A 17,826-nucleotide genomic window follows, 5' to 3' on the forward strand; every position below is an offset into this window, starting at 1 on the left:
CAAATTCGACCTGCCGATCGGCACGGAAGTCCTGATGAGGTTGAGATCAGCTGCTTCACCCGGCTTGTGTGCCACATTTTTGTAGGGACTTGTTGGGGGAATTTCAAGTGCGCTCCCATAATTTTGTCTGATTAAAGGAGATGACGGATCACCAGTTGCCGGAAAATCAATGGTGGAGCTGTATCATGGATAGGTAGGATAAAAATGACACAGTGCTGGAGTAACACAGCAGGTCGGGTAGCATGGGGAATGTGGATAGGTATCATTTCGGGTCAGTGCCCTTCTTCGGTCTGAGAAAAAAGTCTGAAATCCTTCGTGCAACCCAAGACTAGTTCATCGGTTAGTGTTGTGTAACGTTCAAGGGCCTGATGATTGTTGAGAATAAGCTATTGTTGAACATGTTGGCCATGGTGTTCTCACTCCTATACCTTCTTCCCCATGGTGGGAGTGAAATGAGAGCATGGCCAGTGTGGTGTTGGCCATTGATGGTGTTGGCTGCCTTTTTATCAAGCCAAGCTTCCCATAGAATTCTACTATGGGGAATGTCAATACCAGTGATGAACTGGGTGGTGTCTACTATGTTTTGTAATCTCCTTCGTCCCTGGGCATTCAAGTTGCCTTGACCCACCTTATCCCTTGTCCCTCCTTGAACCTCATCTCCTTTTCTTCTCCACTCATCTTCCCAAACCCCCTTCCTCCTCCCAGTACCCGCCTGATACTCCTTAGTGGCCTTCCCCATCCCTTCTTGCCACCCCCTCCCCCCTGTCCTTCCTTGGCCAGAAAAACCCCTGCCCCAGGCGCCTGACGACCCACTATCCTCCTCATAAGTCAGCTACCCCGTCAGACTCACTCGTCAACCCCTCCTTAAATCCTCGCAGTTGACAAATATACTTTGAATGATGTCTCTCAGACATGCGATCTGTGTTTCTGAGGCCACTGTTCCAAGGACACAGAGAAAATAATGAATTGTTCCATTTAGTTCCTTCAGCATATTTTATTATTCAGTTTGGCCATCACATTTACCCTCCATTTGTCCACTGTTGTTTGATGAGTTTACTTAACTAAACTATCCAGTGAGCCTGATCTTGAAAGTTTCAATTGATTTAATAACAATAGCTTTTTAAAGAATGAGTTTCAGATTCTTATTAGAACTTGTGCAATAATATGTTTTCCTTTGCAGAAATACTTTGTAGCTCTGTTTTTCCTTCCGACAGGTGACATTTCACAAATCTACACAATTGAATCAGACTCACTTTACTCAAATACATTACCTTAGTTAAATTGCCTCTTTAATTTCCAGTTAATGAAATGTTTCATCTGACTTCTTCAGCGTCATGTTTTTTGGATTTGCATCTCCTCACACTGAACTCCATCGACCATTTTTTCATCCTTTCACTTCCCCTCCAGTCTGCCTCCACAATCTACAATCTACAAGTATTGATATCACTGTTGTCTATTCCCTCATTTGTCATTGATATCCACAGTGAACATATTTCACTTACCACCATTTCCCACATTCTTCAATTTATTTTAGTTTAGTTTAGAGAAGCAGTACGGAAACATGCCCTTCAGCCCACCAAATCCGCGCCGACCAGCAATTCCTGTGCACTAGCACTATCCTACATACCAGGGATAATTTACAAACTTTACCAAAGCTAATTAAAACCCTATAATTACAGACCTACAAACCTGTACGTCTTTGGAGTGTGGGAGGAAACCGGAGCACCTGGGGAAAACCCATGCAGTCATGGGGAGAACATACAAACTCCGTACAGACAGCAGCTGTAGTCAGGATCGAACGTGGCTCTATGGCGCTGTGAGGCTGGAACTCTACCATTGTGCCACCGAGCCGCAATACTGACATACATTTCTCTTATTCACATTCTGTTTTCTGCTTCTCAACCCATATATCAGCATGTCATTTACCCTCCTGCACATACGAACAAGAGACTGATATTTCAGACATAATTTTTTCTTAGGTCAATAAACCACAGATAGGAGCAAATCCAAAGATATTTTGAACCTGGGCAGCATGCTAAATTAAACTGTATTGTATTTACAGCATGGGTAGGGGCTATTTGGCACGGGATGTCTCTGTCAGTGTTTATGATCCACTTATGCTTGTCTCGTCCTGTTTCATCACACTCTGCCGTTCCATCCTTCTGTTCCATTCAATCTTTGTTTATCCATCTTCCCCTTAAATTTATATAGGCTATTTACTTCAGCACCACCATTTGATAACATTTTTCACATTTTTTACTGCGCTGAATCAAGAAGTTTCTCATCAATTTATTGGATGTATCGATGAATTGTGGTTCTGTCTAGAATTCATTAATGGAAGATTGATGATTTCCGCAAACATTAACATCATACATCATGGCAAGTGGATTGCTGTCGTTATTCTGTAAGGTGTTAAAGCATAATGACATTTGAAACATTCAGACTGCAATGAGAAAGGCTGTTCAGCTCTCTGACTTGCTTAGGATTACATATAATGGACTGATGAGGTGAGAGTGAGAAAGTGATATTTGACTTAAAACACATAGAAACTAAGAAATACCTTGAAGGTCATTTTTAGGTTAGGCCTTGAGATAAGACAAACAATTTCCCTGTTGTGTGCTGGTGGCCCTGACATGAAGGCATTTTGCACCATTGACAGATTGTATCATCATCAGCGAGTGGGGCTTTCCTTCTGGTGTTTTGCCACAGCATAAATGAGGCAGATATAGCAGCCAAATGTTTTTTAAAGGTTCACAGTAATTTAAGTTTATTCTATTCTCAACAAGAAATCAGTTTCAGCAAAAAGGGTTGATCCAGTTCAGCAACGACCAAGCTCCATACATTGCGCAGCACTTGCCGCTATGTGGCAAGAGCAACGGCCATAAATTTCCTGAACAACTGCGGCATCTAACTGTGCAAATGCAGATGGCTGGGAGGATGTATGTGGGAAGAAGTGATAAAGGTAATTACTGTCTGCCTGAGTAAATAATTATGAGTTAGTTCACATATTTGGAGGAAATAAGAAGTTGTGGCACTTTTGATCCCTTCAAATGGCAGCTTGTAAAACTGCCCTAAGTATCATTGGGGCATTGTCACAAGCTCAAACAGTGAACTGCATCTGATTCATCCAGCTATCTCTGTGCTTTATTTAGAATCGCTGTTGAATTATTATGAAATTTTCCTGTTGCACTTTTGAACTGTACACGGGTTGATGCAGTAGAATTGTAGGTGATGGAAGATATTGATATGCTGGAAGAAATAATACAATCAAGGGATAGAAACTCAAAGGCTTAATATACCCCTGGTGGGAAGGCCGGGGTGTGAATGCCATTAATTTTTTGCGTGTAAGAATCAGAATCTCCAGCAGCTTTTAACGGTCATATATTTCTATTTAATCTTGTTGGCCAAATGCTCAGCTATTCCAACTACCAGCATTTGTCAAATTCCCTTGCAATAAATCCACTTTACACAAGCTTTTTTTCACTGTTCAGTTTTGTCTATTGTCATGTGTACCGAGGTAAAGTGGAAAGCTTTTGTTGTGTGCTATCCAGTCAGCGGAAAAACAATACATGATTACAATCAATCCATTTACAGTGTGTCGATACATGATTAGGGAATAACATTTAGTGCGAGGTAAACCCAGCAAAGTCCGATCAAGGAAAGTCCGAGGGTCACAAAAGAGGTAGATAGTAGTTCACCACTGCTTTCTGATTGTGCTCTATACCTTTTGCCTGATTGGAGAGAGAAGAAGTGGAAGTGGCCAGGGTGCGACTCATCCTTAGTTATGCTGCTGGCCTCCTTGCCGAGGCAGCGTGAGGTGTAAATGGAGTCAATAGAAGTGCGGTTGGTTTGTATAATGGTCTGGACAGTGTCCACAATTCGCTGCAATTTCCTGCTGTCTTGGATGGAGCTGTTCCCAAACCAAGCTGTGATGCATCCTGATAAAATGCTTTCTATGGTGCAAGTGTAGAAGTTGGTGAGAGTTGTAGGGGACATGCCAAACTTCCTGAGCTGGATCAAATTAAAATTGCATCTGACATGTCGACGGAAAGCTCAGTCAACGATGGCAGTTTTGCGAAGTGCCTTAAAGAAAGAGCAATGCAGAAGTTTAGGGAGAAGATTTCAAAAGCTAGAACCCAGGGTAGTTGTCCAGCTAACAGTGCAAAGGTATGGGAGTGCACACAAGACTAGAATTAAAGGAGCACAACAGATTTAAATGGACCAGAAGCAAAATACTGCAGCTGTTGGAACTCTGCAATAAATGCTCTGCAGCTCAGTAAACTTCTGTGGATTAAGAAACAGAACTAATATTTCAGTCCTTTGACCTTATCAGATCTGATGAGGAGGTTGATGAAAAGTCCTCTACGTCAACATTTTTTCTCTCTCTGCAAATGCTGCCAAACCTGAGTATTTCTAATGTTTTCTGTTTCAATCTAAGACTGTGAAGAAATTGGTACAGATTACAGAGATAACATTTTCTACGACTGATATTAATCCAACAGGCCTGTAATTACAAAGTATGCCCTTCATTGTCCCACTGCATCTGAAGCTGATGTATTACGTAAACTGTACTTTAAGGAAAACATGAAGAATTTAGAGTGGGTATAAAAGATTTGCTGGAAAGGTTCCAGGCATGGGAGACGACAGTCAGATGGATAAATTGGGACGCTTGGTGAGTACCCTTTTAGACAAGGGGAGGCTAATTGAATATTTGACAGAGATGAGTTAAAATCACCAAGGGTTTAGATAGAGTAAATGAAGGGAAGCTGTCTACAATGGCTGAAAGATCAGGAAAAAGAAGTGGATACAAAGAACTGCAGATGCTGCTTTACAAAAAAAGACACAAATTGTTGGAATAACTCAGCGGGTCAGGCAACATCACTGGAGAACATGGATGTGGTGTTTCAGGTTGAAACCCTTCTTCAGACTGATTGTGGTGGGGGGCAAAACTCTGGAAGAGAGGAGGAGCAGGATAAAGCCTGGCAAGTGATAGGTGAATAGACACAAAATGCTGGGGTAACTCAGCGGTTCAGGTGACATTTCAAGAGAAATTAGATAGGTGACGTTTTGGATTGGGACCCTTCTTCAGACTGAAAGTAGGGTGGGGGAATGCAGGGAAGAAGTGGCGGGAAGAAAAGACCAGGACAAGTCGGCGTCAGCAACAGATGACCTTAGGCAGGGTGGTTCCCTGATAGGCCAAATGTTGGCTAGGGAAGGTGTGATCAAGAGAGATTCATTGTTGTGAATTGCGGAACCAGTTAAACAACTCAGTGGAGACCGGGAGCAAGGGGGATGAGAGGAGAAGGAGTAGTGGAGGGGAGTGTAGTACTGCAAATTACAAAATTACAGAACATTTATATCGCTGGGATGTAAGCTACCCAAGCAAAATATGAGGTGCTGCTCCTCCAATTTGTGTTTGGCCTCACTCTGTCAATGGAGGAGGCCCAGGCCAGAAAGGTCAGTGTGGAAATGGGAAGGGGAGTTAAAATGGTGAGCAACTAGGGGCCCTGGTGGACCGACGCAAGTGTTCAGGGAAACAGTCGCCGAGACTTTGTTTGGTCTCGCCGATATACAGGAGCCCGGGTACACCGGATGCAGTAGATGAGGTTTAGAGGAGGTACATATGAACCTCTGTCTCACTTGACAGGATTGTCGAGTCCCTAGGTAGAGGCGAGGGAGGAGATACAAGGACAGATGTTGCATGACCTCCGGCAGTAGCAGGGGAAAGTACCTGCTGAGGGGTTGGTTTGTGTGGGAAGGGATGAGTGAACCAAAGGGTTACAGAGAGAACAGTCTCTGCACCAAGCTGAAGTACGTGAAGATGTGGTTAGATCTCGTTGAAGGTGACCGAAATATCGAAGGATGATGTGTTGGATGCAAAGTCTGGTGGAATGAAAGTTGAGGACCAGGGAAACTCTGCCCTTGTTGCATATGGGGGGAGGAGGAGTGAGAACAGAACTATGGGACATAGAGGAGATATGTGCGAGGGCCCCGTCTACGACAGATGGAGGGAAACCATGTCTGCCTATCAAACGCCTTCTCACCTATGATCTACCCCAGCTATGCCTGCCTTTTTGTCGGTTACATCAAACAGTCCATGTTCCACGGAGATACCTCCAACACCTGTGCAGAACTCGTAGACTTTATTAACTTCATCGTTAGCTTCCATCCTGCCCTCAAATTCAAACCTGGACTATCTCGGGAACCTCTCTTCCCTTTCTGAATCTCTCTACCTCCATCACTGAAGACAGTCTGTCGACTTTTATTAATAACCTACAGACTCGTTCTTCAGTTCAGTAGTTCCCCTTAACTTCTTCCCACCCTACCTCTTACAAAGATGTCAACACCTACTCTCAATTCACCCGATTCCGCCGCATCTGCTCCCAAGAAACAGCAGGGACAAAGAAATTGAGAATAGGGGATAGCGTCTTTGCTAGGGAAGGTGTGATCAAGAGAGATTCATTGTTGCGAATTGCAGAACCGGTTAAACAACTCAAGTGGAGGCAAGGGGGAAGAGTGGGAGAAGACATAGTTCAGATAGGAGTAAGTAGCTTGAAGGAGCATTGATAAGTATAGCACATCCTTATTATTACAGACAAAATGTGCAGGAAGGAACTACAGATGCTGGTTCAAAACAAAGAAAGACACAAAAAGCTGGAGTAATTCAGCGGACAGACAACATCTCTGGAGAGAAGGAATGGGTGACGTTTCAGGTCACCCAATCCTTCTCTCCAGAGATGCTACCTGTCCCGCTGAGTTACTCCAGCTTTTTGTGTCTATCTTCTTGTTATGACAGACCTCTTTATGATGGACTTCAGTGACAGTGGATGGACCAACCAACGTTCACCGCCAGGCCGGCTCTAGCCCCAACCCTCACCGCCTCCCAGGTTACTTCCAGACTGCTCCCAGGCTGCCCCTGCTGCCACCACCACCATTGCCAACGCCAACCCCTACCTGCATTGCAGACACCCGTAGGCCGCGGCCAGTGACTCCACCGATCGTCACCTCTTCCCTTGCCGGGGCCGTCAACCCATCTCGATTCCAGACTCAGTTCCAGACTGAGAGTCTGAAGAAGGGTCTTGACCCAAAACGTCACCTATCCATGATCTCCAGACATGCTGACTGACCTGCTGAGTCACTCCAGCACTTAGTGTCATTTAGTGTATGAACCAGCATCTGTTTTTACTAGTTATACAATCTATCTATACTATTACTAAATCTCTCATCTTGTCCTCTTAAGGTTTGCGGGTTTTTTTCACTGTTCTCCTCTGCTCTAAGCGCACCAAGTTTTGTTCTGATCGGTGAAATATTAGAAAAGTCTGTTATTCTCCAGGACAAGCGACGCCCCTTCCGGCACCCGCTGTCAATCACCGGCGCCGAGTATAAAGCTGAAGGAGCGGAGTGTGGGCTGTGTTCGCAGGCTGGCTGTATTGGCGGGCGGGGGCTGGCTGTGTTGGTGGGCGGGGGCTGGCTGTGTTGGCGGGCGGGGGCTGGCTGTGTTGGCGGCCGGGCTAGCTGCGTTCACGGGCGGGGGCTGGCTGTGTTCGCGGGTGAGTGCTGCCTGTGTTGGCGGGCGGGGGCTGGCTATGTTCGGGGGCGGGGGTTGTGAGCGCGACAGGCGCTGGAGTCCGGAGCCGGGTCCTGGAGCCGGTGAATGCGGTCGCAACTGGGTTCGGGAACTGGTGAGCTCACACACCCCACCCCCCATCCCTCACACACCCCCCTCATCCTCATCCCCCACACACCTCCTCCCCCACTCCCCCACTCCCCCCCCCCTCGACACACCAACGGGTCCCACTTAGCCCAGTGATACTCTATTACTCTGTAATCCTTGATTCTGTTATAGAGGACAATTGGCATTAACAGACATCATCTGTCTATAGTCCATCATAACAATGGTTTACTGCACACAAAGAAAACATTATAGTGATATTATTGAAAAGCAGAAGAATGTGAATACTATTTGATTCAATTATTTTTTCCACTGAAAGATTGTTCCTTAAATAATCCTTTTTACATTTACAGCATTTTACTCCAACTAGCAGGTTTTTTTTGAGAGATTATTTTAATTCACATATTTTTAAGAATCTGAACAATTAAGAATGTTTAAATTTCACCTTTTACTCTTTACGACTGATTTGATTTGATTAAAAGCTATTAGTTTAAAAAGATCTATTGTTCTCTTTGTGACTGTATTCCTCTGCAGTGTTGCTTCATTTATCCTGAGCTGTGGAGTTGCAGGGGGAGTTACTGAAGCCAGGAAAGGTCGATATGCTCTCTGGCCTGAATGGAATGAAGCAGATGTGAATGCTGAGAAGTGGGAAGGAGTTAAACCGGTGAAAGACAAGGAGAAAAGTGCCAAGAGTCCCAGCCAAGTACGATCCTGGAATGCTTTATCTCACTTTGCTCTTCATTATTTCTTGAAGTGTTGATGATTAACAACAAACTTTCAACACCTTAAATTGTATGCATTCTTCACACATTGGCAATGCTAGTACAGGAGCAGGTGATCAATGAACAAATATCCTACCGCATCCTATATATATCATGACCTCATGCAAATAACACAATTTCCCATGCACCTCTTCCCCACCCCTAGTCATTCAAAATAACAGGAAAAACTTTTATTCCATAGCGCTGCATGGATTTGGTGGAATTGTGGTCACCATTTTATTTGTTGTATAGGGCTTTGGTAAGACCACATCGGGAGTATTGTGTACAGTTTTGGTCTCCTAATTTGAGGAAGGACATCCTTGTGATTGAGGCAGTGCAGCGTAGGTTCACGAGATTGGTCCCTGGGATGGCGGGACTGTCATAAGAGAAAAGATTGTGAGGCGGCGCGACCGACGTTTGCAGTGGCCTCTGCAGTAGGTCTGTCTTTTTTTTAATTTTTGTCCTGTTGAGTATAGTTTGTTGTGGTTTATATATTGTTTTTAATTGTGTATATATGTGGGGGAGGGGGGGGGGGAAACTTTTAAATCTCTTCCCTGTACGGGGGACCCGACCTTTTCTCTGTCGGGTCTCTGTTGGGGTTGGGGCCTAGCACCGTGGAGTGGCCTCCAACCGGAACGACCTGGGGCTTCAGTCGCGGAGCCTGCGGACATACCATCGTGGAGCTGGCCAGCTTCGGAGCGTGGAGAGCTGTGATGGCACGCGGCTGCGACCCGACTCCGGAGCTTCGGAGGCTCCAGCCGCAGGCCCGGTGGACGGTGACATTGGGAGCTCGCGGGTCCCTGGTGAAGAGACCGCTTTTCGGAACTCCCGCAACGGCAACTTCTCCCGCCTGAATTGCGGAGTTGTACACGACCCGGAGCGGGGACTTACATCACCCGGAGCGGATTTAACGGCCACGGGACTTGCCAGCGCCCGCCGGGGGCTCCAACATCAAGACCCGGAGCGGGGCCTTGCATCTCCGGCGCGACCTTAACGGCCGCGGGACTTACCATCGCCCGCTGGGGGCTTTAACATCGGGAGAAGAAATGGAGAGCAGGGGAGAGACAAGACATTGCCTTCCATCACAGTGAGGAGGAGATTCAACGTGATGGATGTTTGTGTGAACTGTGTTGGGTGTGTGTCTTGCTAATTGTTTCTTTTTGTTGTATGAATGCAGAAACCAAATTTCGTTTGAACTTTATTTGAGTTTCAAATGACAATAAACTTAATTGTAAGATTGAAAAGACTAAGTTTGTATTCACTGGAGTTTAGAAGGATGAGGGGGCATCTTATAGAAACATATAAAATTATAAAAGGACTGGACAAGCTAGATGCAGGAAAAATGTTCCCAATGTTGGGCGAGTCCAGAACCAGGGGCCACAGTCTTAGAATAAAGGGGAGGCCATTTAAGACTGAGGTTAGAAAAAACTTTTTCACCCAGAGAGTTGTGAATTTGTGGAATTCCCTGCCACAGAGGGCAGTGGAGGCTAAATCACTGGATGGATTTAAGAGAGAGTTAGATAGAGCTCTCGGGGCTAGTGGAATCAAGGGATATGGGGAGAAGGCAGGCACGGGTTATTGATTGGGGACGATCAGCCGTGATCACAATGAATGACGGTGCTGACTCGAATGGCCGAATGGCCTCCTCCTGCATCTACTTTCTATGTTTCTATGTATCTCAAGCAGTTCCTTCTTTTCCCTATTCAATTCCTCTGAGCAACACAGACAAGACATTGAAGGGGAGCACTCCAGTATGATCAAATCTCATTGTTGAGCTCCATCGCAATCTTGTTGAGGAGACCGTTAACAAAATTATGTTTCTGTGTACAGGGAAAATATTGGCATTTGTTAGTTCCTGTGAGAGAACAACAGAAACAATATTGATTCTTTTGAAGGAGGAGAAAGCTCCGACGGTTCTTTTGTGTGCAGTATTAGTTTGGATCATGATTAGTTTAGTTTTAGTCATGTATAGTTTAGAGATACAGCGCAGCCCCCCAAGTCTACACCAACTAGTGATCCCTGTACACTAGTACTATCCTACACACTAGGGACAATTTTCAATTTTTACCAAAACCTAATCATCCTACAAACCTGTACATCTTTGGAGTGTGGGAGGAAACCAGAGCACCGGGGAAAACCCAAATGATCACAAACTCCGTACAGACAGCACCCATAGCCTGGATTGAACCCGGGTCTCTGGCACTGTAAGGCATCAAATCTACTGCTTTGCCATCTTGCCACCCAATCGACCAGTTATGATAATATTTTTGTAAACAGGAGATTCACACGATATGTAATCCAAGATCATCTTTAATCGTTATGCAAACTATAGCAGTACAGTAGATCGTTAGTTGTCAGAGCATCTTGACTGCTTCCAGAACTGAGCAGTGTAGGAAGTGGGTGTTAATATAAATGATACAGTAAGGTGGGGTTAGTGATGCTAGCCTATACGATTGGTTGTCATGCATAAACCAATCTACATCCTTCCCCCTAAAGAGTGAGTATAGTGAGCACACATGCCATAAGAATTAAACAAATTCGCCATATCTATCTGGCGGTCTACTAATGCGACCCGAACGCGTACGGACCAAACCCTCTCCTCCTTCACCGGAGAGATTAGAGGGAGGGGGTGAAACCGGAAGCGAGAATGTAGCGGGGAACACATGTGGAGACCGACAGGGGGAGCATGCAGGAGGGGTAATCCCGTGGTTAGTCACAGCCGCTGGTCGTGGAGGTGTGTGGGATATGCGGGGATCGGTGGATGGTACGGCAGCAAACGGCTGGTACTGAAGCGGTGGAGCATAAGGACCGGCTGGTGGCGGACGGGGTTCCTGCACGGCAAGCAGATGTTGGCGACTTCTGCGGTATACAGTTCCATCATAGTTCACAAGGTAAGATAGTGGTTCTTCAGCCTGGCCGACAACAGTACCCAGATGGGAATATCCCTTAGAAGTTTGTAAACGAATGACCTGGTCCGGCAGTAGAGGCTTAAGTGGTTTGCTTGATTTGTCATGCAATCGTTTCTGAATGTCGTGTTTCTCCTGAATACGCTTTTGGATTGTAGCTGGCTTCAGCGCCTGCGTTATTAGCTGTTGCTGAGCAATCGGAATTGGAGGTCTTGTTGTTCTGGACATCAGTCGCTGGGCTGGCGAGCCCAGGGTCCCGTCTCTAGCAATGTTTCTGAAATTTAAAAGATCAAGGTACACGTCTGAATTGGCAAGGCGTGCTCGTTCCATCAGTTGTTTAGCACTTCTGACAGCTCGTTCAGCGAGCCCGTAACTCTGTGGCTGCTCGTGACTGTGGTGGAAATTCCGTCGGTTGGCAAGGAGCTTGAAATCGTTGCTGGTAAACTATCTTACGTTGTCTGTCTGCAAACGGATGGGTGGGCCTGAATGTAGAGAAGTGTTTCTTTAGTTTTTGAATGACCATCTCAGATGTGATCAGAGTTGTTGCGTAATCCCACTTCTGACATCATGTAAATAGTTGATTTACACGATATGTAATCCAAGATCATCTTTAATCGTTATGCAATCTATAGCAGTACAGTAGATCGTTAGTTGTCAGAGAATCTTGACTGCTTCCAGAACTGAGCAGTGTAGGAAGTGGGTGTTAATATAAATGATACAGTAAGGTGGGGTTAGTGATGCTAGCCTATATGATTGGTTGTCATGCATAAACCAATCTACAATTTTGTTTAGAAGGGAAAATGTAGAACTTGCATGGACGCAACTCTTGTTGGAAACTGACCCAGAACAGATCCTTCTGATTGTTGTTCTGAGATGCTACCTATCCGCCAAGTTACTCAAGCATTTTGTGTCTATCTTCCTTTTGATTGTTTGAGCGATTTAGGTTCATACCAGCATTGTTGCCTTTCGGGAAAGATTGGGCCAAAGAAGGTTTTTATGGATTTCACTGGAGGGTTTGAAGATGAGTTACACAACAGTCTCACAATGGCATCAAATCAAACCTCTCTGTGTTTGCTTTGTTTTTTCTTTAATGTATTTATAGTCCAGGTTGCTGAAATACAATATCTTCCTTAAATGTTGAAACATGACAATGTTCATAAATACATTGACGAGTGCGAAAACAGCAGAATGGTTCAAAGATTGCAGTGCAATCTGAAGTTGTGCAAAAAACACTTGAGTGTAATAACAGAATAACCAAATGAGGCAGAGCTAAGAGTAAAGATTCTTTGTAGTATCTCCAGGAAAGGGGAGTGAAAGAGGTGATTGGTTCAGGAATCTGATAGCAGTGGTGAAGAAGCTGTTCTCAAGTCTGGACATCTCAGCTTTCAAGCTTGGACAGGAGACATGCTGACGATAGTTGGGGAGTACATTCCTGAAGTTTACTTGATTAAAGTCACCAACAATGTTGAATAGGGCATCAGGGTGTGCTGTCTCAAAAGAGTTGGTGATCAAGCAGAATTTGTCCAGTGCCGACTTGGGGTTGTGTTGGGATGGATTGTAGACCTCTGACAAGATGGCGGAGATTAATTCCCTTGATAGGTAAAAGGGGTAGCATTTCATGATCAGGTATTCCAGTTCAGGGGAGCCAACTGACCAATTCAAGAGAATCTCTGGCCCATTACCACTCCAAATGGGGCAGAGTATTCAGGAGCATAATCATAATCATACTTTATTAGCCAAGTATGTTTTGCAACATATGAGGAATTTGATTTGCCATACAGTCATACCAATAAAAAGCAACAAAACACACAAAATACATTTTAACATGAACATCCACCACAGTGACTCCTCCACATTCATCACTGTGATGGAAGGCGAAAAAAGTTCAATCTCATCCCTTCTTTGTTCTCCCGCGGTCGGGGGCTCCTAGCCTTCCATTGATGGGGCGATCTTGGCTCCCGTAGCAGGCGGCGTTTGGGCCCTCACGTCGGGGCAAACAAGCTCATGCATCGGGGGGGGGGGGGGGGGAGGAAATCTCAGCTCCCCAGCACTGGGCGGTCGGGGCTGGTCAAAACCTGCGTCGTTTGGAGCACCTGACATCGGTCTCTGCCCGAGGCTGCGAGCTCCTCGATGGTGAAAACCGCAGTCGGAGCGTCGATCCCAGGCAAGGGATCGCAGGCTCTGATGGTTGGTCCATGTTCCCGCGGTGGGGCTCAAAGTCAGTCCCAAGCAAGGTGGCCAGTTCCATGTGGTTAAGCCGCAGAGCGACCAGAGATACGATCCGGAAACAATCGCATCTCCAGCAACATAAGAGATCGGAAAAAAAAATTCCCCCGCCCAACCCCCCACATAAAACAAACCAGAGAACATTAACACATACTTTTAAAACACACTAAAAATAACAAAAAAAAGACGAAAGACCGACAGACTGTTGGCGAAGCTGCCATCCGGTGCCACCCGATGGAATACCGGATGATATTGAGAACCTTAAGGCCATGCAATAATACAATACAATACGGTTTATTTGTCACATTGCACATAAAGTGCAAGTGAAATGAATATGTCAGCAGCGGTACAATTATAAAGAACACACACAAAAACACAATAAAAATTTAACATAAACATCCACCACAGCATTCATCACTGTGGTGGAAGGCACACAATTTGGCCAGTCCTCCTCCATTTTCCCCCGTGGTCGGGACCTCAACCCTCCGCAGCCGTTGCTGCGGGCGTCCAGATGGTAAAAGGACAAGGTACAAGTCCAGGTAAGTCCAGAGTCGGCTCTTCCCCACCGGAGACCGCGGCTTTAAGTTGGTGTAGGCCGCAGGCCGGCAGTCGAAGATTTAAAGTTTAAAGTTCCCGCCGCGCCGCAGCCAGAAGCACCGCAGACCGCAGGGCTGGTTGTCGAAGCTCCCCTCCAGGGGTGATGGTAAGTCGCCACCGCGCCCGCGGTAGAAGTTGGCCACGGGCCGGAAGTGATGGCTTCTTCTTCACGAGGGATCCCGGGCTGTATACGCCGCGCCAGCTGGAGCTGTGCAAACCGCGGCATCAGGCTGCCGGCTGCCCCGGGCCAGCGAAACGGAGCGCTCCCCTCCGGCGAGCCCCAGCGAGGGCTCACCCGCTCCCCGCCGAGAGTCCGCTGAAGCCCCGGGCGCGTCTCCGGGAAAGGCCGCGCCAATCCTTGCTGTTAGGCCACGGGGAGGCGACCTGGAAAAAGTCGCCTCTCCATGGAGGAAGCGGCTGAAACAGTTTCCCCCTCACCCCCCCACACCATCCCCCACACAAAACACACAAAGAAACATTAAAAACATACTTTAAAACACTAAAAAAAATAAAAATAGTTGAAAAAACTGCTGACAGGGCTGCCGCCATTGCAGCGCCCCCACCGACCGATCCTAACATGCATTAGGAGCATGTGTAAGCAGCAGAAGGAGTGAACCACCTCAAAAGTTATCCACCCACCTGCCCTCTCAGCCAATTCCGCCTCATCTGTGGAAGAATCTGTAGTTTCCACGTTAGTCTCAAAAGCCACAAAACCATTGTGGAAGCAAGTAATCCTGGATCCAGTGGGACTGCCTAAGTAGAAGATGAGTTCAATAATTAATTCTGATCGTGGTATATTACCTTCTTATTAATATGTGTAATACCTACCATTTTCAGTCTGTACATAATACAAAAACCATGGAATAGATTTACTGAAACAAACATACCTTCAAGTTCGGGAACAGCAGGAGTGAGTTCGGTGATTGGCTGAGGAATTTAATTTGCTAATTGGTTAAGTGGTGTATTAGGCAATTTATCAGCCAATATAAGCAAGGTTTGCTGTTGGGGAGTGGCCTTGTCGAGGGAAGTGTCTTGTGACGCGGTGAAGACATGACCGGTAAGCTGATTCAGTGTGAGGATGTGGGAGGTCAGAGACACTGATGGTGCCTCTGGCTGTTACAACTGTGGTAAGTGTGTCCAGGTTCAGCTCCTGAAGGATCGTGTTGGGACTGGAGAAGCAGCTGGATGACCTCAGGGCCATCCAGGATAACGAGAGTTTCGTGGATAAGACCTACAATGAGGTTGTCACACCAAGGCTACAGGAAGAGTGAAGGTGGGTGACTGTGACAAGAGGAGTAAGCGTGGAGAGCAGGAGATCCCGGTGGCTGTACCTAATGAAAACAGGTACACCCTTCTGGGAGCTATCGGGGCAGACGACGCTTCCAGCCTGACAGGTGGACAGGTAGGTGGCTCCAACCCAAGCGATGAGACTCGACCAGCGAGACCGACGTCGGGCTAAGCTATAGTGGTGGGTGACTCCATTGTCCGAGGTACGGACTGGAGATTCTGTGGCGGCAGCCGACACTCGAGGATGGTCTGTTGCCTCCCTGGTGCCAGGGTTAAAGATATCACAGACCGACTTCAGAACATCCTCGAGAGGGAAGGCAGTAGTTGTGCACGTGGACACAAACGACATTGGGAAGAAGAGGAAGGAGGTTCTGCAATACGAGTTTAGAGAGGAGGGAAGAAGACTAAAAAGCAGGACTTCAAGTATGATGTTGTGGGAATTACAGAGACATGGCTGCAAGGCGACCAGGGCTGGGAACTGAATATCCAAGGGTATACCTCCTATCAAAAAGACAGACAGGGGGGGTGGGGTAGCTCTGTTGGTGAGGAATGAAATTCAGTCCCTTGAGAAATTTGACATTGAATCATGAGATGCAGAGTCAGTATGGATAGAACTGAGGAATTGTGAGGGTAAAAAGACCCTAATGGGACATCTACAGCCCCCCCCCCCCCCCCCCCCCCCAAACAGTAGCCTGGATATAGGGTGCAAATTGAATCAAGAGTTAAAATTGGCATGTCGTAAAGGTAATACTATGGTTATTATGGGGGATTTCAACATGCAGGTAGACTGGGTAAATCAGGTTGGTACGGACCCCAAGAAAGGGAGTTTGTGGAGTGCCTCCGTGATGGATTCTTAGAGCAGCTTATATTGGAGCCTACCAGGGAGAAGGCAATTCTGAATTTAGTGGTGTGTAATAAACCAGATTTGATAAGGGAACTCGAGGTAAAGGAGCCATTAGGAGGTAGTGACCATAATATTGTCAGGTTTAATCTACAATTGGAGAGGGAGAAGGGTAAATCGGAGGTGTCCGTGTTACAGTTGAACAAAGGGGCCTATGGAGCCATAAGGGAGGAGCTGGCCAAAGTTGACCGGAAAGATACCCTAGCAGGGATGCCAGTGGAACAACAATGGCAGGGATTTCTGCGAATACTACAAAAGGTGCAGGATCAGTTCATTCCATAGAGGAAGAAAGATTCCAAGGTGAGTAATGGGTGATTGTGGCTGACAAGGGAAGTCAGGGACTGTATAAAAATAAAAGCGAAGAAGTACAACACAGCAAAGATTAGTGGGAAGCCAGAGGATTGGGTAACATTTGAAGAGCAACAGAAGATAACTAAAAAGGCAAACAGGGAAAAAAGATGAGGTACAAAGGAAGGTAAAAGCTTCTTTAGGTATGTGAAGAAGAAAAAAATTAGTTAATACCAAAGTTGGACCCTTGAAGACTGAAAAGTGTGAATTTATTATGGGGAACAAGGAAATGGCAGATGAGTCGAACAGGTACTATGGATCCGTCTTCACTAAGGAGGACGCAAACAATCTTCTTGATGTGCTAGTTGCCAGATGATCTGGGGTGATGGAGGAACTGAAGTAAATCAACATTAGGCAGGAAATGGTGTTGGATAGATGGGACTGAAGGCTGATAAATCCACAGGGCCTGATGGTCTGCATCCCAGGGTGCTTAAGGAAGTGGCTCTAGAGATCGTGGACGCATTGGTGATCATTTTCCAATGTTCTATAGACTCAGGATCAGTTCCTGTGGATTGGAGGGTAGCTAATGTTATCCCACTTTTTAAGAAAGGCGGGAGAGAGAAAACAGGGAATTATAGACCAGTTAGCCTGACATCGGTGGTGGGGAAGATGCTGGAGTCAATTATAAAAGATGAAATAGCCACACATTTGGATAGCAGTAACAGGATTGGTCCGAGTCAGCATGGATTTACCAAGGAGAAATCATGCTTGACTAATCTTCTGGAATTTTTTGAAGATGTAACTATGAAAATGGACAAGGAAGAGCCAGTGGATGTAGTGTACCTGGACGTTCAGAAAGCATTTGATAAGGTCCCACATAGGAGATTAGTGGACAAAGTTAGGGCACATGGTATAGGGGGTAGAGTGCTGACATGGATAGAGAAGTGATTGGCAGACAGGAAACAAAGAGTAGGGATTAACGGGTCCCTTTCAGAATGGCAGGCAGTGGCTGGTGGGGTACCGCAAGGCTCGGTGCTGGGACCGCAGCTATTTACAATATACATCAATGATTTGGACGAAGGGATTCAAAGTAACATTAGCATATTTGCAGATGACACAAAGCTGGGTGGCAGTGTGAACTGTGAGGAGGATGCTATGAAAATGCAGGGTGACTTGGACAGGTTGGGG

At 46.1% G+C, this 17,826-nt stretch overlaps 1 protein-coding gene across 1 annotated transcript in view; it reads left to right on the forward strand.

Annotated features, from left to right (window-relative positions):
* Positions 1-17,826, forward strand: part of adgb (androglobin) — a 213,904-nt gene that overhangs the window by 3,166 nt on the left and 192,912 nt on the right. Inside the window, exon 2 of the mRNA XM_033026113.1 lies at positions 8,207-8,375. Within this exon, the coding sequence (XP_032882004.1) occupies positions 8,207-8,375 (169 nt within the window). The remainder of the gene's footprint in view (positions 1-8,206; positions 8,376-17,826) is intronic.

Source organism: Amblyraja radiata, chromosome 8 (genome assembly GCF_010909765.2).
Source record: "Amblyraja radiata isolate CabotCenter1 chromosome 8, sAmbRad1.1.pri, whole genome shotgun sequence".
NCBI classification, from domain to species: domain Eukaryota; kingdom Metazoa; phylum Chordata; class Chondrichthyes; order Rajiformes; family Rajidae; genus Amblyraja; species Amblyraja radiata.